General features: G+C 41.4%; 1 protein-coding gene across 17 annotated transcripts; it reads left to right on the top strand.

Moving 5' to 3' along the window:
• Nucleotides 1–96: 96 nt before the first annotated feature.
• Nucleotides 97–25,339, top strand: ZCWPW1 (zinc finger CW-type and PWWP domain containing 1). 17 transcript variants are annotated; one of them, XM_066274383.1, is made up of 18 exons: nt 947–1,228; nt 1,495–1,616; nt 5,438–5,496; nt 6,948–7,201; nt 7,647–7,725; nt 8,515–8,647; nt 8,970–9,127; nt 9,297–9,419; nt 14,724–14,840; nt 15,581–15,701; nt 16,319–16,394; nt 17,596–17,700; nt 19,565–19,648; nt 20,476–20,542; nt 21,027–21,118; nt 22,678–22,732; nt 23,187–23,321; nt 24,871–25,339. In XM_066274383.1, exons 3-18 carry the CDS (start codon nt 5,469–5,471, stop codon nt 25,176–25,178), a joined length of 1,935 nt encoding a protein of 644 aa, XP_066130480.1. In that variant the 5' UTR covers nt 947–1,228; nt 1,495–1,616; nt 5,438–5,468; the 3' UTR covers nt 25,179–25,339. The 17 variants fall into 17 exon arrangements, with proteins under 17 accessions (XP_066130485.1, XP_066130483.1, XP_066130479.1 ...); XM_066274388.1 differs by lacking the exons at nt 947–1,228; nt 1,495–1,616 and adding an exon at nt 97–557 and having other exon boundaries at nt 8,557–8,647; XM_066274386.1 differs by lacking the exons at nt 947–1,228; nt 1,495–1,616 and adding an exon at nt 97–557 and having other exon boundaries at nt 9,300–9,419.
• Nucleotides 25,340–25,595: the final 256 nt, after the last annotated feature.

Raw genomic sequence — 25,595 nt, 5'->3', positions numbered from 1 at the left:
TGTGAAATCTGCACCAAATAAAAGGAAAACCCTCCCAGTTTCTGTGGGATGATGTGGCAGCATGTGCGCATGCGCAGACGATGACGTAACTGTATACCCCCGAGCAGCCCACAACCATGCCAGTGGACGGGAGGGAGGAAAGTTCAGTGTGTTCTGTGGCTCGCAAAATTCGAATCCGTGACCGAAGTGCAACGTGCATATCAGCGCATTTATAATGAAGCACCACCACATAGGAATGACATTACTCGGTGGGATAAGCAGTTGAAGGAAACCGGCAGTTTGGTGGAGAAAGCCCTTCTGGTAGGCCATCAGTCAGTGACGAGTGTGTAGAGGCTATACGGGATAGCTACCTAAGGAGCCCTAAAAAATCTGTGCGCACGTGTGCTCGACAATTACACCTAAGCAAGACTACAGTTCATAAGGTGTTAAAGAAACGTCTCTTTTACGGGGTACAAATTGAGGCTGTTGCACGCTATCAAATCGGCGGATAGACCACAAGATGCACGTTTGCTACAGATGGGCAACAAATGGAGCCCACATCAAACTGCACTGAATAGGTATGAAACTGGGAGAGTTCCTTTTATTTGTTGCAGATTTCACATTTCTATTCTTTTGTTGCTATCCTGTGTCTGGTCAAAAGTGCACCATGACTTTACGGACACACAGTATTAAAATAAGGGTGCGAAGGAGACTAAAAGGAATCAGGGAACGAAAAGGAAAAAAGTTTGGGCCAAGAAAAAGTTAGTAAAAGAAAGATGTGGTTCATTAAGGATCAGGCACTGCTGCCGCCACCTAAAAAAAAAAAATAGTGAGGACAATCAGGATTATGGGATTTGTAGTTTTACAGGGCGTTGGGTTAGAAGATGGCGGCATCACCCAGTTGCGCAAGCGCAAATGTGTCGTCCAGCTGCGCACGCGCCTCAGCTCAGAGTTCTGTGTGGGAGGGTACTGTGGAGCTTGTGCGTAGCCTCGCGCCTTCTCCCCGTGGCGGGAAAAGGAGGTCGAGCTCGGAGGGGCTTGCACAATTGCTGCAGTAGCTCACAATGTTCCTCGCTTTTAGGTCTTCCTCTTTCCAGAAGCAGCTATATCTCGGTTTCAGATAAAGGTGCCAGGAGCAGTCAATCCCGGAACCTTTCGTCTGAGTTTTCTCTTCAGGGCAACAACCAGCTCTTAACCCCTGCTTCTTTGAACCTCTAACCGCAGATTCACCCCCAACCAACAAACAAAAGTAACCCCATACTTTCATACGGGCGGGTTATGACGGTCTGAACGAGAATGAGGATCCTGGTGCCTCAGCGGGAGGGCAAGCTGAGGGGAAATTCTCTCATGGTGGGGTTCTTGGTGGGAAAGGGAAGGTAGAAAGACAATTTTACCCGTTGAGGGATGTTAAGGACTTTTAGCTTTGTAATACCTCCGATCTTAATTGTCCTTGAGAGAGATTTGGTGAGGGAAAAAAGAGGAAAAATAGCGGTCACCAAAAATCCTTCCCTCAAGTTTTAAAGGTGAAGTGAAGGCCTTGGACGGTTCCAAACCTTGGCACCCTGAGACGGAAAAGGGCGCCGCGAAGTTGATGGAGACGTGCGCCTTTAAATGATAACAAAAAAAGCGAGTTGGAGGTTGGTAACGGGCACATATGGAAGCATCTTGGGCAGTAGCTAGCAAGAACAAGATGAAAGTCCTGAAGGAGCATTTTGGTGATGAGTGGCTGTTTCTCTGTGCTTCCTTGCATTCTCTGAACCTAGAAGCTTTAGTTCACCATTAACTTCCGTATAAGATTCTGTAAAAGGTTTAGCTCCAGCATAGTAGTTATGCCGGGCGCGGTGGCGCGCGGCTGTAGTCCCAGCTACAGCGGAGGCTGAGGCAAGAGGACTGCTTGAGCCCAGGAGTTCTGGGCCGTAGTGCGTGCGCTGTGCCGATGGGACGTCCGCACTAAGTTAGGCATCAGTATGGTGACCTCCCGGGAGGGGGGGACCACCAGGTTGCCTCAGGAGGGGTGAACCGGCCCAGGTCGGGAACGGAGCAGGTCAAGTAGAGTAGTTATGACAGTAATGTCAGGTAGTCTAGTACATAGAGGCAGTAAGGTAGCTGGAATCTTTTCCCTTCTTTCTTGTTAAATGTTTTAAATCATGCTCGCTGAGTGCAGGAAGGAAAAAAAAAAAAAAAGAAAACAGCTCTTAACAATCAAGGCATGAAAATAAGCGGAGGTCTATATGCCATTAGATATTAAAACCAAAAGGAAATCTAACTCCAGCTTAAAGGAGATTTTAAAAGGTCTTTAAATGCAGGTTATAGAGGCTCACAGAGTCTGTGTTAGAGGGCAATGTTAAAGGGTTTACTTTTATTCTCTTAAACTAAGGATTCCAGGAACAATATAAAGAGGAAACAATTGGATATTTAGGAGGGGGAAATTTGTGAACACATTCTAAATGGGGTGGGGGAGGAGGAGAGTTAATGCTTTTTGAAAAATATTGACAAGACTGAATTAAGTTATTTAGTTAGACCAGTTCTCAAATATGTTATACTTTAAAAAATTATGGACTCCAAAAGTTGGTTTATATCTATTTATATATTTATTGGTATGAATATATTAGAAATTATCGAGTGCTAGTTTAATTTCTGACCGAAGACAAATTAAACAGAAAAATATAAACATTTATCAACATTAAAAATAACAAACCCATTACATGTTAACATAACATTTTTTATGAAAAATATATTTTCCTAAATGAATGAAATGTTAGTGTGAAAAATGGTGGTGTTTTACATTTTTCCAATATCTTTTATGTCTATTAATAGACGACAGCTGGATTTTCATCTGTTTCTGAATTCAATCTGTTATGATACAGGCAGACCTCGTTTTATTGCTCTTCCCTTTATTGAGCTTTACAGATGTTGCCTTTTTTTACCCCCCCACAAATTGAAGTCAAGACCCTCCGCCAGCAAAAAGAGTATGTCTTGCTTTATTAGGGTACGTACTTTATTTTGGTGGTTTGGAACCAAACCCACAATATCTCCAAGGTATGCTTGTATCTTATTTTGGTTGAAGTATATGAGAAAATCCAACCTAATACAGATAGGTAGTTGGAAAAAGGAGGGACCTCCCGGAGTCTTTGGGTCACACTTTAAGAACTGCTGAGCTAGCTAGGCGATTTTATCTAAAAGCCAATGTGATAATTTTTAGTGTTTAAGTGAAATAAAACTTTCTATTTCTTGAAGCACCTCATTCACCTTCCCTTGGTTTCCTTTATTCTTTTCCCCTCCTTATTCATCCTTCTTTTTTTATGTTGAATGAATAGCATTTGGCTTATAGAACTTTCTTTTACTTTCATCCTTGAAGCTTTATTGGATTCCCCCCCACCTTTTTCATTTAAGATAAATTAAAACCTCAATTGTTATTCCTGGGTCTGGAGTCCCCAATCATTTTGTAGCTGGTTAGATGAAAGTGGTATTTGGTATACATATTAGTTATTTAAAAAAATTTCTCTCTCTGAACCAGATTTTACTATTTGTTATTGTGGAAGAAAAGAATTAGTCTGGAACAGAGGAGAAGAAACTTGAGTGGTCAGTGACTTACTGGCTTTCCTTTATCTATTGATCAGGTTAGATATTTTCCTTGAAAGTAATGTTCTTCCTCACATCCCCACTCTAGAGTAAGGGGAACTGTTATACATTGCTACTAATAGATTTACTACAGTTTATTAACTCAATAATGAGTCACAATTTTATCCAGTTGGTTGGAGCTCCAGTAACACACTTTTGCCTAGAGAGGGCAGTATAGGCTTAGATAATGATTTGAACTTGGAAATTTTTGCATTTTTAGGTTAATCATAATACTCTATTTTATTTAAAGAATTAAAAATAATCACTTTTGTTGAAGTGATAATATGTATATGTTATAAAATACTAGAGATGCACATGGGGGTACAGTAAAAAGCTCCCTTCTACAGTTTCATTCTCCAGAGGCACTTTTGTCAGTTTTTTGTGTATTTTTCCAGAGACAGTTTGTGTATATGCAAGCATATTATAAAGACGTATATTTTTAAAAATCCAATGTTGTCATCTCAAATATACTAATTTTCATTTTTTATTTAGTATAGCCTTTCTTGTAATTTAGATTACCTTCATAGGGACTTTCTCATGATTATTTTTGGAATCCTGGAATCTGAGAGAAGATATGTTTGTCATTTGTGGTCAAATTAATATTTCTTATGCAGCCAATTGTATTCTATTTTTAGCTTCTATTTAGGATTAATATAAAGAAGGAGACCAATTTGCTATAGTGTTTCTCCCCCAATTTCCCATTTGCCTTTTTTCTTAGAGCAAATAAAATTTGGGGTTGGTGGTGATGAGTTAAGATAGAAAAAGTGAGAAAGTGCGCCCCTTACCATGAAGGAAAAGTAGTTATTGGAGAACAGCACATCAGAATTATTCACATTTATAGAATTAAGAAAAGAAACAGAAAAATACCAAAAGATAGTTTAAAAAGACTTTACACTTAACTGTGCTGTGGCCACACTAAGTCAAGCCCCAACAGCTTTTGAGTTTATATTAGGAACCTGGGAGAGGAACCCTACACCCTGAACAGCTGAGTATTTACTATAGCTTGGCCATTTGAAGATCTTAAAATTTCAGATCCTTTGAAGGGTCTGAACCAAAAGTTCCTTTTTATGCTGCTTTTGGGTCTCTTTATAAGTGGGAGATGGCAGATTTGGAAGATTGAGTTTCAAGTCTAGGGCCTTCAGAGTACTGAAAACCAACAACCAGAAACAAGTTCATTGAGAAGAATTGATGTGGTATTAGTAGAATTTGAAAGCCAGAGGGTTGGGTTCAACTTGGCTCTATTATATATGAACACTGAGGCTTTGGGCAAACCACTTAACCTCTCTGTGTATTTTTTCACCTGTAAAAAGGGAAAGTGGCATTTTATGACCTCTAAAGACCCTACCAGAGTTACAGTGTTTATTATAACTGTTATAAAAATAAGAGTAAATTAATTATATTCTTTAAACAGAAAGAAAACTGGGTAGAGGGTTATAAGTTTAGGCTGACAAAACAAAAAGCAATTCTAACAACTGGGTAGAAATAATATCAATAGTGGAAAATGTAAATTGGATAAGTATATAAATTATTGAAACATCACAAGTTGAGTCTCAGTACTCTGCTGGGCCACATATGGCTTATAGCTGTGTGGGTATACTAATGTCTTCAGCATTGAAAACACTAAGGATTATTGATAATTTTTATAATAGTAACTCTTATCATCCCCTGTCATGTATTTGGCACTACTGAGGAGGCAGAGGGTAATCAAGAAGGCAGAAAATACAGTTCAGGGGTTCTAGGAAAATAAATCCTGAACCCAAGAAGATAAAAAGAAGAAAGTTTAAAATCATGTTCAACCAGAATCATAACAGTTATTTATTTTATTTTTTTCTAACAGAGGCACAAAGAAAGTGTAACTTTTGAGCTCAATGATGACAACATTGCAGAGTAAAGAAGGTAAGTCAAGAATGAGGGAGGTTCGGCCCTGGCTGGATAGCTTGGTTGGTTAGGATTATCCTGAAATGCAGAGGTTGCTGGTTTGATCCGCGGTCAGGGTACATACAGGAACAGATCGATGTTCCTGTCTCTCTCATGGCCATGGCTGGGTAGCTCAGTTGGTTGGAGCATCATCCCAATGTGCCAGGGTTGTGGATTCAATCCCAGGTTGGGGCATATATGGGAATCAACCAATGAATGCATCACTAAGTGGGACAACGAATTGGTATTTCTCTCTCTCTTAAATCAACAAGTAAAAAAAAAAAGTGAGGGAGGTTATCATTATACATTTCTCCCATTTTTTTGTTCTGTCTCAGCTCTTGGTCATCTAGACCAAGGGGTTCAGGTTCCCACCAAAGAGAAGCTTAGTTCACATATATTTTGTGTCCACTCTGTTAAAGTTACTACGTTTCTAGACACTTGAGTGAAATACATGTCTTAGAAACAGTACTGCTTAAGGAATGTATGAACTTATAGGGAGAGAAAAGACATTTACATATCTGTAACATAAATTTGAATTGGGTGACTGCCACCAGGCAGATAGAAAATAGTATGGAAGCTCAGAAGAAAGAGATATTACTCATACTGGGAGGATGACTGTAATTTTCATTGTATCATTTGTAGATTATGACTAGTTTTTTTCATTTTTTCTTAATTTTCCATACAATTTTGTCCAAAGTTAAAATAAGCAAATTAAAAAAATTTTCACATTTGAATAATTCAGTTATCCATATGCTTATATTTATCATATTTATTACTTTGAATTACTCAGTGGTTTTAAAAAAAATTGATTATAAAGAGAGATACAGGAAAGGAGAGAGAGGGAGGAGAGAGATGAGAAGCATCAACTCCTATTTGCTTTTCTTCAGTTGTTAACTGATTGCTTTCTCATATGTGCCTTGACTGGGGGACTCAAGATGAGCCATTGACCCCTTACTCAAGCCAGTGACCTTCGACTTTAAGCCAGAAATCTTTGGACTCAAGCCAGTGACCTTGGGAACATGTTGATGACCTCGTTCGCAGGCTGGCAAGCCTGTGCTCTTCCTGAGGAGCCTGCATTCAAGCTGTGATCTTGGGGTTTCAAACTAGAGACCTCAGCATTCCAGGTTGATACTTTTTATCAACTATGCCACCACTGGTCAGGCACTCAGTGGTTCTTAAGCCTGCAATTTTATCAGAATCATCTAGATAGTCTTATAAAATAACAAATTCTTGGGCCTCACTTCAAAATATTTCATCAGAATCTCAGGGCAGAGGAGGTGAGGGTAGTTGAGGAGAGGCCTAGAAATCTGAATTTGTTAAAATATTTCTCCAGACAATTCTGGAATAGTTAGTCAATGAGCAGTGTTTAGCAGTCTCTGTGTTAGATTCTATGGTTTATAAATTCCATTTGATGACCAAATTTCTTTCAGAATATGGGAAAGGACCAAAAAAACCTTTTGCCCCACCTGCACAAAAATTGCATAGCCTGATGCCCTTAAGCCCTACCTCACCCAAAGAGGAGACCCTGGGGATCAGTTCCCAGGGGGCAGAGGCCAGGCCAGACCTGATAAAGACCGAGTTACAGAAGAAGGAGGAGAAAGCAACCACAGAGAATGGTCCAAGCAGTGGCCAGGAGAGAAAAATAAAGGCTCAAGCTAAGAAGCAAGCAGAAAAGAAAGAAAAGGTATCAGTCACATTGATGTGCTCTAGTGGGACAGTTTCTTTTAGTTACCCATCCTGGACAAACAGAATCTTTTCATGTTGGGGAAATTCTTGTAGTTTCAGTTTTTTATTCCTTTTTTGAGACTTCCATTTTTTTTTAATGGGAGGTAAAAAATGTTTTGACGAAAGCATTTAGCAGAAAATAATGGGCAGGTAGGTAGGGCCTGAGGTGGGATGGAATTGAGATTAGAGGTAGACAGAAATTAAATCAACTTTATTCAATTTTTGACTCCTTTATTCCCAGTAGATCTGGGATAGAGTTTATGGAGTTCTTATGTACGATCATTGACTTCATGTTCTTGACCTTGTTAATTTACTGCTTTATCTAAAGGAGGCTTTTCTGACTGGCCAAAGAGGAGAACTAGGAAAAGATGAGCAGTTTTCCTTCCCTATCCTTGTCTCTGCAGAAAAAATTAAGTCTTACTAATGAAGAATTTGAGGACACTGTCCAGACTGTGCTACAGAAGTCCCTTCAGCAGTGCTTGGGTATGGCTTATAGTGAGAGAAAAAGAATTTGAGTTAGGCAGAGAAACTGTTACCAGAGGTATAGAGTAAGCTGACAGCTTCACTCCTTCCCTCCATCTTCCTAATAAAGAATTAGATGAGACTTTGAGATATTTTAAAATATTTCATCCTTCTATTAATAGTATTATAACTATACCACCTTAAGGGGTACAGATTTTTATAAAAGTAGATTACATGGACTTCAGAATATAAATATAGTCTCATCTAGATTTTTAAAACGTAGTTTAAATTCATTTTTATATGTTCAGAATCTACTTAGAAGAGATACGTTATTTTTCCTAGGTTGAAAGAATTTAGTTTCCATCTACCCTTGTATATTCTGGGTTTCCCATGCTGTTTCAGCATATGCTCAGGGATTTGATTTTTAGGACAAAGAACTCCATAGCATAGGCTCTGAGACCTTCTCTCTAAGGTCATGAGGCTGAGGAGAATGGGCTGACATTTTCAGCTATTCTTAGGTATATTTCTATTCCTAGAGGAAAGTTTGAAGAACAAATGATATAAAACACAGTACATAAAATAAAATTAACACTACTTGACCATTCTGGAATGAGGTGGATCAATCTGGAAAGGTTTTCAGAAGGACATAGATTTGTACCTTTTCCTGAAAATTTAAAGACTTAAAATTTTATGATATGACAAAAGTCCAAAAGTAGGCTCTTCTAGGCAACAGGTGGAAGACATTTTAATGAAAGGTTAGTTTGGAAATAATGGAGTGGTTATTTTCTTTAATTCCTTCTCTGCTTATAGTGTTTTCTTTTGAGAGGATAGAATCTAGCCTTGATTTTGCAGAGACTTCCTGTGCCCAGCCCATAAGATGTACCCAGTTAGACAAGGAACCAAGAATTTCTTCTTCTACTACTGATAATAATAATGGTGATAGGTAAGTTTATCCCTGTAAAGTGAGTTGATCACAGGGTATACTTAATATTTATAAATGATCATTTATCTATCTATCTATCTCTCTATCTATCTATCTATCTATATCTATCTATCTGTTTAGTTATCTGTCTGGTCATTTTTTTTTTATATCTCTGTAGAGTTCTCTCAGCTCAAGAAAGACACCTGTCTGAATTGGGGAAAATAGGCTTGTAGATAGATAAAATGACCTTGGAGGCCTTAGAGAGCCTAGGATTTTCCTATTCTCTTAACTTTTATCTTCAGATTTATTTTACCTTTTCATTAAAAGAAAATCTTATTTTCAGAGAGAAGGTAATGGCACCTCATATTTTAGAGATTTCAGCTTCTCAGGAGGATGGAATATTCCCTGAGATAAAGTCATCTAAGCCAGGCAAGCGAGATCCTGCACCCCCTGAGAAGAAATTCAGTAAACTCTCCTTAAGCAAAAGAAATAAAGAAGCTCGTAAGTATAGTCACATATACTTTGATCTCTGACTCAAGTACTTAATCCATGAAATTAGGGAATGGGACAGTGGGCAGGCTATGATTCTCTTCTTCTTCTTATTCCTGCTCTACTATCTACAAAGAATCTCTTTCTCATCTTCCTACCCTACAATGTTTTATCTTGCCAGAAGATGAGAAAATGAAGAAAGCCCAAAGTGGACATGAGCATATACAAAAAGACCAACTGAATAAAATGGTTCAGGATCATTCTCAGATCAGGGACCAACAGAAAGGAGAGGAAAGTGGTTTTGGTAAGTTCAGCCGTTGTTTGGAAAAACTACTTGGGAATGAAAACTGGAGGTGGAGCAGAGAGGCAAGGGTTAGAATGTTGGAAGGAATTCTGCAAATATTATAATTAATTTCTTACAGCTGCTTGGTAGAGGATATGCTGCTGAGGAAGAGAGAAAGGTTTAATTCATTCAATTAATCCTTCATATAATCCATAGTTTTTGGGTACCTACTATACACCAGGCATTTTAGGAGGTGTGGGTAAGTGCAGAGGAAATGAATATAAGCCTGCCACAAAGGAAACAGACTTCTTTTTTTTTTATTCAATGAGAGGAGGAGAGGCAGAGAGGCAGAGAGACAGACCCCCACATGTGCCCCGACTGGGATCCACCTGGCAAGCCCACTAGGGGGAAATACTCTGCCAATCTGGGGTGTTACTCTGTTGCTCAGCAACCAAGCTCTTCTTAATGCATGAGGCAGAGACCATGAAGCCATCCTCAGTGCCCGGGGCCAGCTTGCTCCAATCGAGCCATGACTGCTGGAGGGGAAGAGAGAGAGGGAGGGAAAAAGAGAGAGAGAAATGAGAAGGGTAAGGGTGCAGAAACAGATGGGTGCTTCTCCTGTGTGCCCTAACCAGAAATCGAACCTGGGACATCCACACACTGCTGACACTTCTACCACTGATTAAACTGGCCAGGGTTTGAAACAGACTTCTAAGGAAGTCAGACAAAGCTACAAGTTGAGAGTAGACTTGGAAAATTTCTAAGAAAGGTATTGCTTAAGACAGATCTTGAAGTATAATTTAGTCAGATGAACCAAGGTGAAAATGGGGTGGATCAAAGTGATAATTATTGTGGGATAGGAGGTTGCAGGGGAATAAGTCTAGAGGCATGCAAGGACCCGATCATAAAGGGCCTTATCGTGTGAAGCAAAGGAATTTGGATTTTATTTTACGGGTAAAGAGAAACCATTGGCATTAAGTATGGAAAACTTGATAAAATTTGCATTTTAGAAAGTTCACTTTGGGACCCTGGTCAGTGGTTCAGTGGATAGAGTATCGCCCTGGCTTATGGACATCCCGGGTTGGATTTCCGGTCAGGGCACACAAGAGAAGCAACCATCTGCTTCTCCCCTCCTCCCTTTTCCCCTTTTTTCCCTCTTCCCCTCCCACAGCCAGTGGCTCAATTGATTTGAGTGCATTGGCCAGGTGCTGAGGATGGCTCTGTGGAGCCATCACCTCAGACACTAAAAATAGCTCTGTTGTGAGCATGAGCCCCAGATGGTTCGAGCATCAGCCCCAGACAGGTGTTTGCCAGGTGGATTCCAGTTGGAGCACATGCAGAAGTCTGTCTCTCTATTTCCCCTCCTTTCACTTGGAAAAAGAAGAAAAAAAATAGCTCAGTGCTACTTGATCATCATCCCAAGATGGGGTTGATGGATGGATCCTAGACGGGGTGCAGGCGGGAGTGTGCTTCACTATCTCCCCTCCTCTCACCTAAAATAAAAAACAGAAAGCCCATTTTGGCACTAGCATGGAAGATGAATTCCCAGGAACCAGACTAGACTCAGAAATAATGACACAGCAAGGAACATAGACAATAGCAGTGAAGAGAAAGAGATAAATTTGAGATCTTTAGAAGGCAGGATCAATATGATCTGGTTGCCAGTTGGATATGAGAGCTAAAGAGGAGTGAGCCTCAGCCTTGAGGATGATCCGGTTTCCTGGCATGTGCTACTGAGTGACTAAAAGAATTATGATCTAAAATGTAGAATATAGAAGAAAGAGCAAGTTTAAGATAATGAATTCAGCTTTGGACAAGTGAAGAGGTCTTTGATGAGGCTCGAGAGAGGTCTGAGTTAGAGATAGAAATTTGGGAGTCATCTACATCAGTAGGAATGGAGAAAGTTTTTTTCCAAGAAGAAGGTGGGGAGTGAAAAGAGAAGAACACTGAATAAAAAACCCTGGGAGGACATAATGTTTAGTATTGAGCAGAAGAAGAACTGCCCCGGGTAAAAACTAAGAACTAAGGGAAAAATAGAAAGATAGAAGAAAAACTAGGAGAGTTGTTATCACAAATGCTAGGGGAGAAGAGCATTTCAAGAAAGGGAGTATTTAGCCTTGTCAAATGCTACTACATAGACATCAAAGAGAATAAAGATTTGAAAATGCTTAACAGATATCACAATTAGGAAGTAATTAGGGTCTTGATTAGAGCAATCATATAGGTTCATAAGGTTGAATGGCAGGTTATAGTTGGTTGAAGAATACTTTTTCAATTAGCTTAGATGTGAAACTGGGAGGGATAAAATGCTTAAATAAAGGGAAGAGTGGGTATAGAGTTGAGGGAAAGTTTTTCTTTTTTTAACTTTCTTTTAAAAGAAATAGACTTGACCTGTGTATTCTCAGTATATTTACATATTTAGGGAAAATTGTTTAAATATAGAGAGAGATTGAAGGGAATGAGGAGAGAACCAGAGCATTTATTCTTTGTTGGAAAGGACAGCTAGCTTTTGAAATTACGATGGAAGGAAGATGAGGATGGATATAGACTTATTTATTCTATTTATTTATTTATTTATTTATTTATTTATTTATTTATTTATTTTAGTAAGAGAGAGAGGAGAGACAGAAAGAGACAGGCAGGCAGGCAAAGAGAAACGAGAAGCACCAACTTTGAAGCTTCATCACTTTAGGTATTCATTGATTGCTTCTCATATGTGCCCTGTCCACCTGACAACCCTTGTCTGGGGCTGATGCTGAAATCAACCAAGCCATCCTTAATGCCTGAGGCCGATGCTCAGACCAACCAAGCTATCCTCAGTACCTGGGGCCAACGCTCGAACCAATCAAACTACTAGCTGAAAGATGGAAAGAGAGAGAAAAGGGGGAGAGGGAGGGAAGAGAAGCAGGTAGTCCCTTGTTGTGTGTGCCCTGACCAGGAATGGAACCAGGGACATCCACATACTGGGCTGACGCTCTATCCACTGAACCAACTGGCCAGGGCAGCAACTGTCTTTTTAGAATAATAATACATCATTCCCAACCAGTACTTTGTTCTTTACAATTAAGTAACTGAGAAAGTGATCATAATATGCTTTTCTGAAGGATGATTTCTGTGGAATGGAAAGCATTTCTTATGTTCAGGCACTTAAGACAAAATTTGACAGTGGGAGAGTGAATTTACTAGGGAAATATATTGTGAATATATAGTGCACTTATGTGCTGGGTTATGTGATTTTTCTCTAGGAACACTCAATTTAATGAATATAGGCACAGAAAAGGTAGATTGGGTTTATTCAGGGTTGTATTTGATCAACTGGGTAGGCAGAAGGACAGGAAAAGGGAGTTGAAGATGTCTGTAAGAAAATCTAAGGAATCAAACCTGAGTAAGTGCAGAGTAAAGAAAAGAGGTTGCTACTGGATTGAGGAGAAGTTAGGGGCCAGTGGATCAGTGATCTAAATAAAGGGAATATTGCTGTAGGGGTCTTTGAGCAAGTGAAGTGGAAGGATGGGGAATTTTTATCAGAGAGAGATGTTTGGGTAAGTGGTTCAAGGGAGTATGTGGCCCCTGCAGATGACTGTGTGGGGCATGCAAGGGTAGGATGGGTTACTGAAGTGAAATGGGTTACTGAGGTGTCATAGAGGAAAAGGTCAAGGAACTCAGAGAATGGGGTGCTTTGTGAGTTACCCCTGTGGAAATAGTGGTCATCTGTAATGAGGGCAGGAGGTAGAGAGGAGAAGGCCGAACCAGATGTCAGCATCTTTTCAAGGGAGATGAGAGGGAGATGTAGTTTCATGGCATGAACCTCAAGGGAGGAAGGGTTTTTATAAGAAGGAAGATAGTAATGGTCTGGAAATGGCAATGGGGACTAAGGACTATGCTGACCCCATTTTCTGGCCTGAGAGACATGAGATGTATGAAAAGGAACTAACTCTATATAGAGGGTTGTGGGTGGGATGGGGTGGATAGAGGCACTGCTTCACCAGGTTTCAAAAAAGAGATAGAGGGTCCTGGCTGGGTAGCTCAATTGGTTAGAGCATTGTCCTGATATGCCAAGGTTGCAGGTTTGATCCCCAGTCAGGGCACATAACAAGAGTCAACCAATGAATGCATAAATAAGTGGGAAAACAAATTGATGTTTCTCTCTAAAAAAATCAATAAAACAACCAACCAACCAACCAACCAACCAAACGAACAAACAAACAAAAAGGATAGAGGCTCAGGGAAGAGGTTGAGACTATATGGACTTTTGTTGCTCTTGTCTGGAATTCCAGAGAACACAGTAGAAGGATTTGAGAGAGAAAGAGGAGATGTTTGGAGCATGGGATCAACTTAGAAAATGTAGATATAAAGAAAGATGAGGGATGAGGGTTTGGAAGATAATGGTTAAAAGGAATGCTTTGCCTTTTAGCAGGGCCTGAAGTAGTTAATTGAGAAACCTGTGCCTTTTGGAGGGGGGTGAACTCAGGGCTGTTGGTCTCAAAGGCTGCAACTTGGTGATTTGATGCCAGGTAAATCAATTGAGATTTAAGTAGGAACTTTGGATATTGTATATAAAAGATGTTGGGTAACCCTTCAAAAGAACTTTTCAGTACTGAAAAGTTCTCTGCCAGCAGAGAACAAGGCACTAGCCAGGAGGATGGAAACCAACGTTTTTAAGAACTGTCAATACAGGGAACACTCCTTTCTGCCCTGGGTGGAAGAGAGATGATAGCGTGATATAGTAAAAGATTGAAATGTGAGACCTGGGCTGTAAATTCAGCTCTGCCACAAATTTAGACAGATCTTCAGCTAGTCAGTTATCTTCTCTGAGCCTTTGTTTTTCCATTTATAAGTCAGGGATTGGACTAGGTGATCACTAAGGCTGATTCTGGTGGGGAGTATATTGATTTTACTTGGATTGAAGAAGGAACAGCATATATATATTTTCCCTCTTAAGTGAGAAGCAGGGAGGGAGACAGACTCCTGCAGACGCCTGACCAGGTTCCACCCGGAATGCCCACTAGGGGGCGATGTTGTGCCCAACTGGGCCATTGCTTGGTTGCAATCAGAGTCATAGTGCTTGAGGCAGAGGCCATGGAGCCATCCTCAGCGCCCAGGCCAACTTTGCTCCAATGGAGCCTTGGCTGTGAGAGGGGAAGAGAGAGACACAGAAAAAGGAGAGGGGGAAGGGTGGAGAAGCAGATGGGCGCTTCTCCTGTGTGCCCTGGCCGGGAATCGAACCTGGGTCTTCCATATGCCAGGCTGGTGTTCTACCGTTGAGCCAACCGGCCAGGGCCAAGAGCATATTTTTGAGTCTTTTCATTTTTTTTTCCTTTATCACAGGTCAGTGTCTAGTCTGGGTCCAGTGTTCCTCTCCAAACTGTGAGAAATGGAGGCGGCTACGTGGGAACATTGACCCCTCAGTCCTTCCAGATAATTGGTCCTGTGACCAGAATACAGGTAGAATGGAGTGGAACTGTTTTGTTTTATTTTTTTAAATTTTTATTGTTCTTCCCTTTCTCTCCCTACATATATTCTTTAGATTAATTATGTTGTAGGTGTAGTTTCAATTCTAGGGGTCCTTATAGTGTTTGAGAGAGAGAAAAGGATCTTCCTGTCATATCAAGATGAATGTGGCATAATGAGAAGACAGCCAGAACAGTTATGTTGTGGGGAGGGCATGGAATCTAAATATATATTTTGAGCAAATTCCATCTTTTTCATCATTGGTATGATTCTGTCAATCCTGATTAAATTATTGGGGCTGGACTGGTGGGTAGGAAGGGAAATGGGATATATGGGAAATAGCAGGTGAAAGCGATCCAGCGACTTAGAATTCTAGAATGTTTGAAACTATAATACTTAAAAGAAATTATGATGCTTTAGTTCAACCCAATTATTATATAGATGAGAAAACAGAATTTCAGGGAAATTACCGCCGTGGTGTTACATAGATGAAAGCAGGATCAGACAGTGTAGGTATTGGAGAAGTATGGAATCTCTTTCAAAGAGGCAGCACTCCTACTTCTCCTGGCTCTAGACTGCATTTCCTCCATGGGTCTTTAAAGGTTCTTCCTCCATGCTCATATTCCAGGTGCCCTTTTGATCCCACCTGCTGCCGATACCAGTTTCTTCTTGTCCTACCTCCTGCCCTCATCCATGCTCTTGTCTTCCCTTCATTTCTTCTCTTTCTTTGGCAGACTTGGAGTACAATCGCTGTGATATCCCTGAGGAGACCTGGGTAGGGCGTGAGAGTGATGTGGCCTATGCCTCTTACATCCCAGGATCCATCATCTGGGCCAAGCAATATGGTTACCCCTGGTAGGGCACCATGGCATACTCAGAACATCCTTTATGAACTTGGGAGTGGTAGATTCAAGTAGAGAGGGAAGGAAATGGAAAGCATTTACAATGGAAATGGTACCTGCCTTAGAAAGAGCATGGGGTGAGGGAAAAGATAGAGTACCAAGCTTGGAGGCTTTGAAAGAGTTTGTTTTCTAGAGTTTCACAGTGGAAGTAGTATCTGCCTGGAAAAAAGGGTCTGACAATTCTACCCTGAGTGGGTAGAAAGAGGAGGGTGGCTTTACGGCATTTTTAAAACATTGAGAGATATTATGGACAAAGAAAGAACAGGGATGGTAGCATGGGTAATTTCTTCTTTGGAGATGTCCCTAGTCAGAAGAATTTGTTCTCAGAGTTACCAGAAGGCCTAAGGATAAGATACTTTTACAAGGAAGATCCTGAGCTTCTTTGTACATTTATGGAAGTCAGTTCAGTTATTTGGCAGTGGCCACTAGGAGGAATTGACAGAAAGGTCTATCTTTGGGATGCTTTGTTTACAAAACATATTGTCCCTTTCTGCAGGTATATAGATGAGTTTGTGTTCTGTTCATCCAGCTCCTTCTCTTCTATCCCTTACACCCATCTATCTTCTCCAGGTGGCCAGGCATGGTAGAATCTGATCCTGACCTGGGGGAATATTTTCTTTTTGCTTCTCATCTTGATTCCATGCCAGTGAGTATCCTGATTTGGGTAGGTGGTCAGGCCAAAGTAATGATTACATTCATCCTAACAGATGTGCAGAGTTAGAAACATAGAGCCAGCAGACATGAACAGAAACAGACACTTAGCTAGAGTGACAAACAGAAATAAATGCATATAAAAAACAGACATGTGTCTGATTAAATATTTCTTACTAGGACATTTATGGTTTTAAAATTCTTTTTTTTTTTTGTATTTTTCTGAAGCTAGAAACTGGGAGAGACAGTCAGACTCCTGCATGCGCCGGACCGGGATCCACCCGGCACGCCCACCAGGGGGCAACACTCTGCCCACCAGGGGGCGATGCTCTGCCTCTCTGGGGCATCGCTCTGTTGCGACCAGAGCCACTCCAGCGCCTGGGGCAGAGGCCAAGGAGCCATCCCCAGCGTCCGGGCCATCTTTGCTCCAATGGAGCCTCAGCTGCGGGAGGGGAAGAGAGAGACAGAGAGGAAGGAGAGGGGGAGGGGTGGAGAAGCAGATGAGCGCCTCTCCTGTGTGCCCTGGCTGGGAATCGAACCCGGGACTTCTGCATGCCAGGCCGACGCTCTACCACTGAGCCAACCGGCCAGGGCCTATGGTTTTGGTAAATATGCTTTGGTTAGGATTCCTGAGGTCAGGATGAAAGAACAATGGAATTAGGTGAGTCAGGTTTAAGGGAGCAGACAGGCCCACACTTCTTTCTTTCTTTCTTTCCTTTTTTTTTTTTGTATTTTTCCGAAGCTGGAAATGGGGAGGCAGTCAGACAGACTCCCGCATGCGCCCGAGCGGGATTCACCCAGCATGCCCACCAGGGGGCGACACTCTGCCCATCTGGGGCGTTGCTGTGCTGCAACCAGAGCCATTCTAGCACCTGAGGCAGAGGCCATGGAGCCATCCTCAGCGCCAGGGCCAACTTTGCTCCAATGGAGCCTCAGCTGCGGGAGGGGAAGAAAGAGACAGAGAGGAAGGAGAGGGGGAGGGGTGGAGAAACAGATGGGCACTTCTCCTGTGTGCCCTGGCCGGGAATCAAACCCGGGACTCCTGCACGCCAGGCTGATGCTCTACCACTGAGCCAACCGGCCAGGGCCCCACACTTCTTTCTTGTGATTCTCAGTTCTTTCCCTGCCTTTTCTGGCTAGAGGGCCAAAGCAAAGAGAAAGAGAAGAGGCTATAACATAACCATCTTTTATTTCAGTCTAAGTACCATGTGACATTTTTTGGAGATACAGTCTCTCGTGCTTGGATCCCAGTCAACATGCTAAAGAACTTCCAGGAGCTGTCTCTGGAGTTAGCTGGAGTGGTGAGCAACCCTTGGGGGTCAGTCGTGATACAGGAAACTGGAAAACTAAATCTTCCCTGAGTCAAACATGATTTTCTCCCAGTGGAAGCTGTGTCAGGAGAAAGTCCCATATCTGACCAAGTGTGTGAGGGTGAGGTACTTCATGAGGGACTCTTCTTTCTACCAGGATTGTAACAGGATAATGATTTTTCTTAGTTTCCTTCCATGCCTTCCAATGAGAGGCCTTCCTGAAGACTCTGGTTTTCTATAGTTTAGCCAAAGCAGATGTGGCAGAAATGTGGGCACAGATTAACTCAGGATTTTTCAGTCTGGATATTATTGACACTTTAAGCCAGATAATTAATTGTTGTGGAGTGCTATTCTGTGTGTTGTAGGATTTTTTTTTTTTTTTGGCAAAAGAGTGAGACAGAGCCTGACCGGGTGGTGGTGCAGTAGATAGAGCATTGGACTGGGATGATGAGGATCCAGGTTCGAGACCCTTAGGTCACCAGCTTGAGCGCGGGCTCATCTGGTTTGAGCAAAAGCTCACCAGCTTGGACCCAAGGTCGCTGGCTCGAGCAAGGGGTTACTTGGTCTGCTGGAGGCCCGCAGTCAAGGCACATATGAGAAAGCAATCAATGAACAACTAAGGTGTCGCAATGCACAACGAAAAACTAATGATTGATGCTTCTCATTTCTCCGTTCCTGTCTGTCTGTTTGTCCCTGTCTATCCCTCTCTCTGACTCTCTCTCTGTCTCTGAAAAAAAAAAAAAGAGTGAGACAGAGACAGAGATGGAGAGAAAGGAAGAGAGATGAAAAATAACAATTTGTAGTTGCATCACTTTAGTTGTTCATTGATTGCTTCTCATATGTGCTTTTTTTAAAATAAATAAATTTTTATTAAATTTAATGGGGTGACATCAATAAATCAGGGTACATATATTCAAAGAAAACATGTCCAGGTTATCTTGTCATTCAATTCTGTTGCATACCCATCACCCAAAGTCAGATTGTCCTCCGTCACCTTCTATCTAGTTTTCTTTCATATGTGCTTTGACCCAGGGGACTCAAGTTGAGTCAGTGATGCCTTGCTCAAGCCAGTGACTTTGGGCTTTAAAGCTGGCGACCTTTTGGGCTCAAGCCAATGACCATGGGATCCTTTTGATGATCCCATGCTTTTTGATGACCCTGCAGTCAAGCTGGCAAACCTGTGCTCAAGCAGGATGAGCCCGCATGCAAGCTGGCAACCTTGAGGTTTTAAGTTGGGGACCTCAGTGTCTATCCACTGTGCCACCACTTGTCAGGCATTGTAGGATAATTAATAGTATCCCTGGGCCCTACTGGCATCTAGCAAGTAGCAACTCTTAACGCTTGGTTGTGACAACCAAAAAGTTGTCTCTAGACGTTGCTAAATGTTTTCTGGGGGGGTAAAACCTCCCCTGATTGAGAATCACTGAGTTAGATAAATATTTTCCTCCTATAATTGCTTTGGGTTTGACCAGCCTTACAAATGAGCAGAGGTACAGCAGCTCAGAGGCCTTAGAAAATCAGGTAGTGAGTATTAAATCAAGCAGCTGGATCTAAAGGAACTTGTGAGAAGCTTAAAATGTAATCACCTGAACTCCTATATCTTGTCTTCAAATTTCCATGGGATTTACTTTGGAGAGGACACCAAAATATTGGTTGAAAATATTGCTAGGAATTAGTGAGGTTTTTTTTGTTGGGGGCTAAGAGGCAATTGTGTTTCTGAGCTCAAAAGATTAATAAAAGTATTATGTCAATACCAAGAACCAAAAATAAGCATAAAGATAATGTCTGGTGAATAGCTGTATGTTGGGGTCACTTCTCTAATATATATCATGACTCTAATCTTCCTCCATTTTAGAAAAAGTGCAGGAACAAGGACTGCAGCCAGAAACTGGGGGCAGCCATGATAATGGCTCAAGAGGCAGAACAGATCAGTATTCAGGTGGGATAGTGTTCAGACTACATACCAGCTCCTCTTTGGGACTTGAGACCTAAAGTAAACCATCCATTCTCTATTGCAGAGAACCGGTTTGTCCTTCTCCATTACACAGTCTTAGTCTTAGAACTATATAGTCCTTTCTTCCCAGGCCAAATAACCTTGATTTCTTAACTCATCCATTCTTTTCTGTACCCTTGGACAAATGAGATCTTCTTTAAGCTCAAACAGAGACAGTTTATGGTAGGGGACCTCCACCCTCCCTATTTTAACTTCAAGTCTTAGATGTATGTACCCTACCTTCTCTTCTTTTTATTTATTTATCTTTAGATCTTATTTATTCATTTTAGAGAGAAGGGCGGGGTAAGGAGCAGGAAGCATCAACGGCCATATGTGCCTTGACCGGGCAAGCCTGGGGTTTTGAACCTGCAACTTCAGTGTTTCAGGTCAATACTTCACCCACTGTGCCACTTCAGATCAGGCTATCTTCTCTTCTATGAGGAGTCAGTTTTTATCCTCAAATTCTACGTTTGGGGATGGAATGGAGAATGACAAACTGAATTTTTATTTTCCAGTTGTTTACTGAATTATAAACTAAAAAAGAGATGATAATATTATATAATAGTATATGATTATATATTATTTTACTATAATACTATGATATATTATAATAGTTAATCTCCATAAAAATCTAAATAAATTTAATGTGAAATTTCAAGTGAAAGTGATATGGAATATGAATACAAATTTTATAACTAAAATCTTGAGGACTGAAGGCTGAAATAGCCCCTGGGAGAGTGGTAGATGATGCTTCTGTTTCTTGTTTTCCTCAGGAGCGAGTTAACTTGTTTGGTTTCTGGAGCCGATACAATGGATCTGACAATAGTAGGGAAGGAAAAGGTAAGATTTGGAGGAGGAGGAGGAGGAGTAAAGAGGGAGAGGAGGAAAAAAAAAGAGTAGAGTAGGGAATTTCTTCATGAGGGCAGCAATTGAAGCTTTATTTTATATCTGATGTCATCAACCTAGTTCTGGATTTTATATTAGAAGGCTTTCCATGAATACCATTGGCCCAGTGTCAGAGATGGATAGAAGGAAAGATAAATGGAGAGAGGAATCGAGAGAAAAGTTGGGGATGGATAGATAGATAGATGAGTGAAGAGAGGAATGGAGGGAAAAAGAGGGCAGGAAGGGAGGGTACACATTGAATAGTGATGGGACTTTGAAAAGAGTTGCCCCATGATCTAGGATCATGTTTTATAGAGAAAATACTGCTCAGACATGAAGGGTAGAGTTAGAAGAATGATTCTCTGGGATCAGCTCTATTAACTCATCACCTATTTTATTGAATAAATGGTTTAGCTTTTCCTTCCTATTCCTGTTCTAGACTTAATGATTTCTGGGGCTAAGAGCCCAGATTCCTTCTCGGGGAAAGAAGAGGAAAAGTCAGACTTGGAGGAGGTGGAGGAAGATAAAAAAGTAAGATTGTTCTTTGGGGCTCCTTTTAGGAGATTACTCTACGACATCTGGTTGGCATGGGTTTACATTTATTAAAGAACTGTCTTGTCTCTGCCTCAGGGTATCCCTGACTGGTCTTACCTGACTGGTCTCCTCTTTCCTAGGTAATTCTCTCTATATCACATCTTCAGGAACTTATTTCTTGATTTTCATTTCAATTTCTACTGTAGTTCTTTAGTTCTTACTGGAACAATTTCAGAGAATGCCAGGTTGCTTCTCTTTATTCTCCCTTTCTACTATGCAGACACTTAGGATATTCATTCACTTGTTTCCTTAGTCTCTTTTCAGGCACATGAAATATAGATTTGTTTTTCATATTGAAAGAGATTTTTAGAGTAGTGTTATGTTCATAGAAAAAGTGAGAAGCAGGTGCAGAGAATTCCCATACACCCCCTTCCCCAAACATTCATAGCCACCCCATTATTCCCCACCAGAGTGGTACAATTGTTATAATAAATGAACCTATGTTGACACATCATAATCACCTGAAGTCTGAAATTTATATTAAGGTTCGCTCTTGGTGTTTTACATTCTGTGGGTTTGGACAAATGTATCAATGACATATATCCATCATTACAGTATCATTCAGAGTATTTTCACTGCCCTAAAAATCCTGTGTGCTCCACCTATTCACCTCTCTCGCCCTGGTACCCCTCAACCTTTGACAACCACTGGCATTTTTATTGTCTCCATAGTTTTTCCTTCTCCAGAATGTCATATAGTTGGAATTATGCAGTATGTAGACTTTTCAGACTAGCTTCTTTAATTTAGAATTATACATTTAAGGTTCCTCCATGTCTTCATGGCTTGATTGTTTATTTCTCTTTCTTTTCTTTGTTTTCCTGTTCCATACTGTTCCATTTTATGGATGTACCACAGTTTATTTACCCATTGACCTACTGAAGGACATCTTGGTTACTTTCAAGTTTGGGCAATTATCAATAAAGTTGCTATAAACATCTATGTTTAGGTTTTTGTGGGAAATTAAGTTTTCAACTCCTTTGAGTAAATACCAAGGAGCTTGATTGCTGGATCATATGTAAGGGTATGTTTAGTTTTGTAAGAAACCACAAAACTCTTCCCGAGTGGCTATATCATTCTGCTTTCTCACCAGTAATGTATGAGAGTTCCTGTTGCCTCACATCTTTGCCAGCATTAGATGTTGTTAGTGTTTTTGATTTTGGGCATTCTAATAGATGTACTGTGTCATTGTTATTTTAATTTGCATTTCCCTGATGACATTTGATGTTTAACATCTTTTCATATGCTTATTTGCTATCTGTATATCTTCTTTGGTGAGTTTCCATTAATGTGTTTGGTCCATTTTTAATTGGGTTGTTTATTTTCTTATAGTTGAATTTTATGGGTTCTTTATATCAGTCCTTTATCAGATGTGCCTTTCGCAAATATTTTTTCTCAGTCTGTGGCCTGTCTTTTCATCATTTATATAGCATCCCACTCTATTAAAAACACAGTTATGTGACTTCATTTATCTTTTCACTTTTCTCTCTTCTCCTTAGGACCCAACTTTGTACAAGCCAACCAAAATTCAGACCAAAAAACCCAAGGCAAGAGGTGAGCAAGCCAGCTGAAAATGGGACATGCTACAGTTAAGGCAAGACAGAAGCAGAGAGGGTAAGGGGCTTGCAGGTAGCTGGAACTTCCTATCTCAGCTCCAGAACCTGAGGAAACAGGCAGGACTCATGCTAGTGTCATTAGAGGAGCTGTAGCCTCCTCACTTCTGTATATTGAGCTATAAAATCTTAATAATGAATGTTTTAAATTCTTAGACAAGAACGGTGACTTCCTGGAGAAGGCAAGTGGAGAACCCTAAAGAGAAAATGATGGCAGGGGTAGTGGGGTTGACTCTTTGGGGGAAAAAAGAAACATAGAGAAATTACTAGACTAAGATTATCAGAAGATGCAGGGAAGAGACTTAAATATAGGGAATCCATGGACCCTCGACAAGCTGTTATTTAGAAGGAAGTAAACTAATGTTCTTCATGTTTGGGGGGCTGGGATGGTGCAGGTTTAGCAGACGGACAAGATGGGACTCAGCAAAGGAAGTCGATGAAGAGATCTCTGGGAAATGAACCTGCAGCTACTCCTATACCCATAATAGGAAGGAAAGAAGTACATGAGAATTCAGATCCTGACCAGCCAGGTAAGGCTGTAGACTTGGGAGAAGTTGGGGAAATAGGGCTCATGTCTGCATTTCCCCTCCCTGGATCATTTTAAAAACAATTCTACAGCTTTTCATTATTTTAAAAAGAACAAAAATTAGGCCAAAAGGGCATTTCTCAGATTGTAGAATGCGGTATGCACTACAGAAACATAATGGTTTTTAAATTCATCCAGACACCTGAGAATGGTAAGAAGGCAGGAACTAACATTTGTTGAGTATTGCCGTATACTGACTGGTTGGATAGATACACTCGTGCTTTTTCTCTTTATTTTTTTCAGTATCTCTATGACGGGGTATTTACCATTTGAACACTAAGGAGACTGTGGCTCAAGGAGTTTAAAATTTGCTCAAGACTCATGTCTTGCAAATGGTCAAACTATGGCTTGAATCTAGATCTTTCTGAGTCCAAAGCCCTTTTCTTTTTCTTTTCTTTTCTCTCTCTCTCTCTTTTAAAGATTTTATTTATTGATTTTATGGGGGGTAAGGGTTGAGGGGTGGGGATGGGGACAAGAAGTAGTTGCTTCACTCTAGCTGTTCATTGGTTGCTTGTCGTATGTGCCTTGAACAGGCAAGCCCAAAGTTTCCAGCTGGTGACCTCAGTGTTCCAGGTTGGCACTCTATTCACTGCACCACCACAGGCCAGGCTCCAAAGCCCTTTTCTTTCTATTGAGAAAGGCAATCTTTTCCAAAGATATTTTGGAAATAGAAATTAGGAATTTGATTTATAAACGGTAAGGACAGATGACTAATTAAGGCTCTCAGGTTTTTTTTTCTTTTTTTTTTTGCATTTTTCCGAAGCTGGAAACGGGGAGGCAGTCAGACAGATTGCCTCATGTGCCTGACTGGGATCCACCCAGCATGCCCACCAGGGGGCAATGCTCTGCCCCTCTGGGGCGTTGCTCTGTTGCATCCAGAGCCATTCTAACACCTGAGGCAGAGGCCACAGAGCCATCCTCAGCGCCCGGGCCATCTTTGCTACAATGGAGCCTCAGCTGCGGGAGGGGAAGAGAGAGACAGAAAGGAAGGAGAGGGGGAGGGGTGGAGAAGCAGATGGGTGCTTCTCCTGTATGTCCTGGCTGGGACTTGAACCTGGGACTCCTGCACGCCAGGCCGACGCTCTACCACTGAGCCAACCGGCCATGGCAAGACTCTCAGTTTTGAAAGAAAACAAAAAGGCCCTGGCTGGTGGCTCAGTGGATAGAGTGTCAGCCTGGCATATGAACATCCCAGGTTCAATTTCTGGTGAGGGCACATAGGAGAAGTGGCCATCTGCTTTTCCTCCCTCCTTATCACCCTTCTCTCTCTTCCCCTCCTACAGCCAGTAGCTTGATTGGTTTGAGTGTGGCCTTGGGCACTGAGAATAGTGCTGGAGTATGGCAGCCTCAGGTGCTAAATATAGCTCAGTACTCAAGCATCAGCTCCAGATGGGGGTGGATCCCAGGCAGGGTGTGCTTGGGAGTCTGTCTCACTATCTCTCCACCTCTCACCTAAAAAAAACAACTCACAGTTTCGTCATTTTTACATTTAGGCCCTAAGAAAAAATTTAAAGCTCCCCAAAGCAAGGTGTCAGTAACCAGCTTGTCTGAAGAAAAAGAGGTTAAAATGGTGCCAAAGGGCTTGATCCTACTAGCTGATCATGGGACCTGTCCTGCCATGGGGAAAGAAGAGCCTGGACCTCAGGAGCTACAGGAAGTTGGTGGTGTACCCCCTGACGATAAAACCTCCAGTGACCTGGACCTTGAACAACTCATGGAAGATGTTGAAAAAAAGCCAGAGCAGAGGGTGGAGCCGTGGCATAGAGACGACACAGAGGAGTTCACCTTCTTTGAGGAGTAGTTCTGTGCTCTTTTGTTCCCTCCCCTCTTTCCTGGCAGCAGGATGGAGAACCTCTTAGAGGATCCCAGAGAATCATTGGGATTTCTCACTGACTATAAGATTAATTGGCTAAAGTCAGAGTTGTATGGTTTATGTGTTAATAAAATAGGTTACTGGCTCAATTGGTTTGGTTTGTCTCTAACCATATGCTTCCTTTTGGCTTCTCTTCCTCCTCCTTCATGTCACTGTGGCACATCATTATTTCTGGTGGGGGGCCTGCACAGTATAGGAATCTGGGGAGGCAATGACACCTGAACCCTGGGAGAAGGACATCAAGAAGGGCAAGTCTGGACTCAAATCCCGGCTCACCATTTACTAGCTGTGTGGCTTTGGGAAAAGCACTGTAATCATTCTGGTTCTTCGTTTCATGACTCAAAC

The sequence above is a fragment of the Saccopteryx bilineata genome, chromosome 4 (assembly GCF_036850765.1).
Source record: "Saccopteryx bilineata isolate mSacBil1 chromosome 4, mSacBil1_pri_phased_curated, whole genome shotgun sequence".
NCBI classification, from domain to species: domain Eukaryota; kingdom Metazoa; phylum Chordata; class Mammalia; order Chiroptera; family Emballonuridae; genus Saccopteryx; species Saccopteryx bilineata.
Note: the sequence above shows the minus strand (reverse complement) of the source record. Positions and strands in the feature narration are given on the sequence as shown.

Coding starts and splice junctions, on each gene's coding strand:
- ZCWPW1 (XM_066274382.1), top strand. CDS start 5,469: ATGATGACAACATTGCAGAGTAAAGAAG. Junction 16,395..17,595: donor CTCATCTTGATTCCATGCCA/GTGAGTATCCTG, acceptor CTTTTATTTCAG/TCTAAGTACCATGTGACATT. Junction 17,701..19,564: donor CTCTGGAGTTAGCTGGAGTG/GTGAGCAACCCT, acceptor CCTCCATTTTAG/AAAAAGTGCAGGAACAAGGA.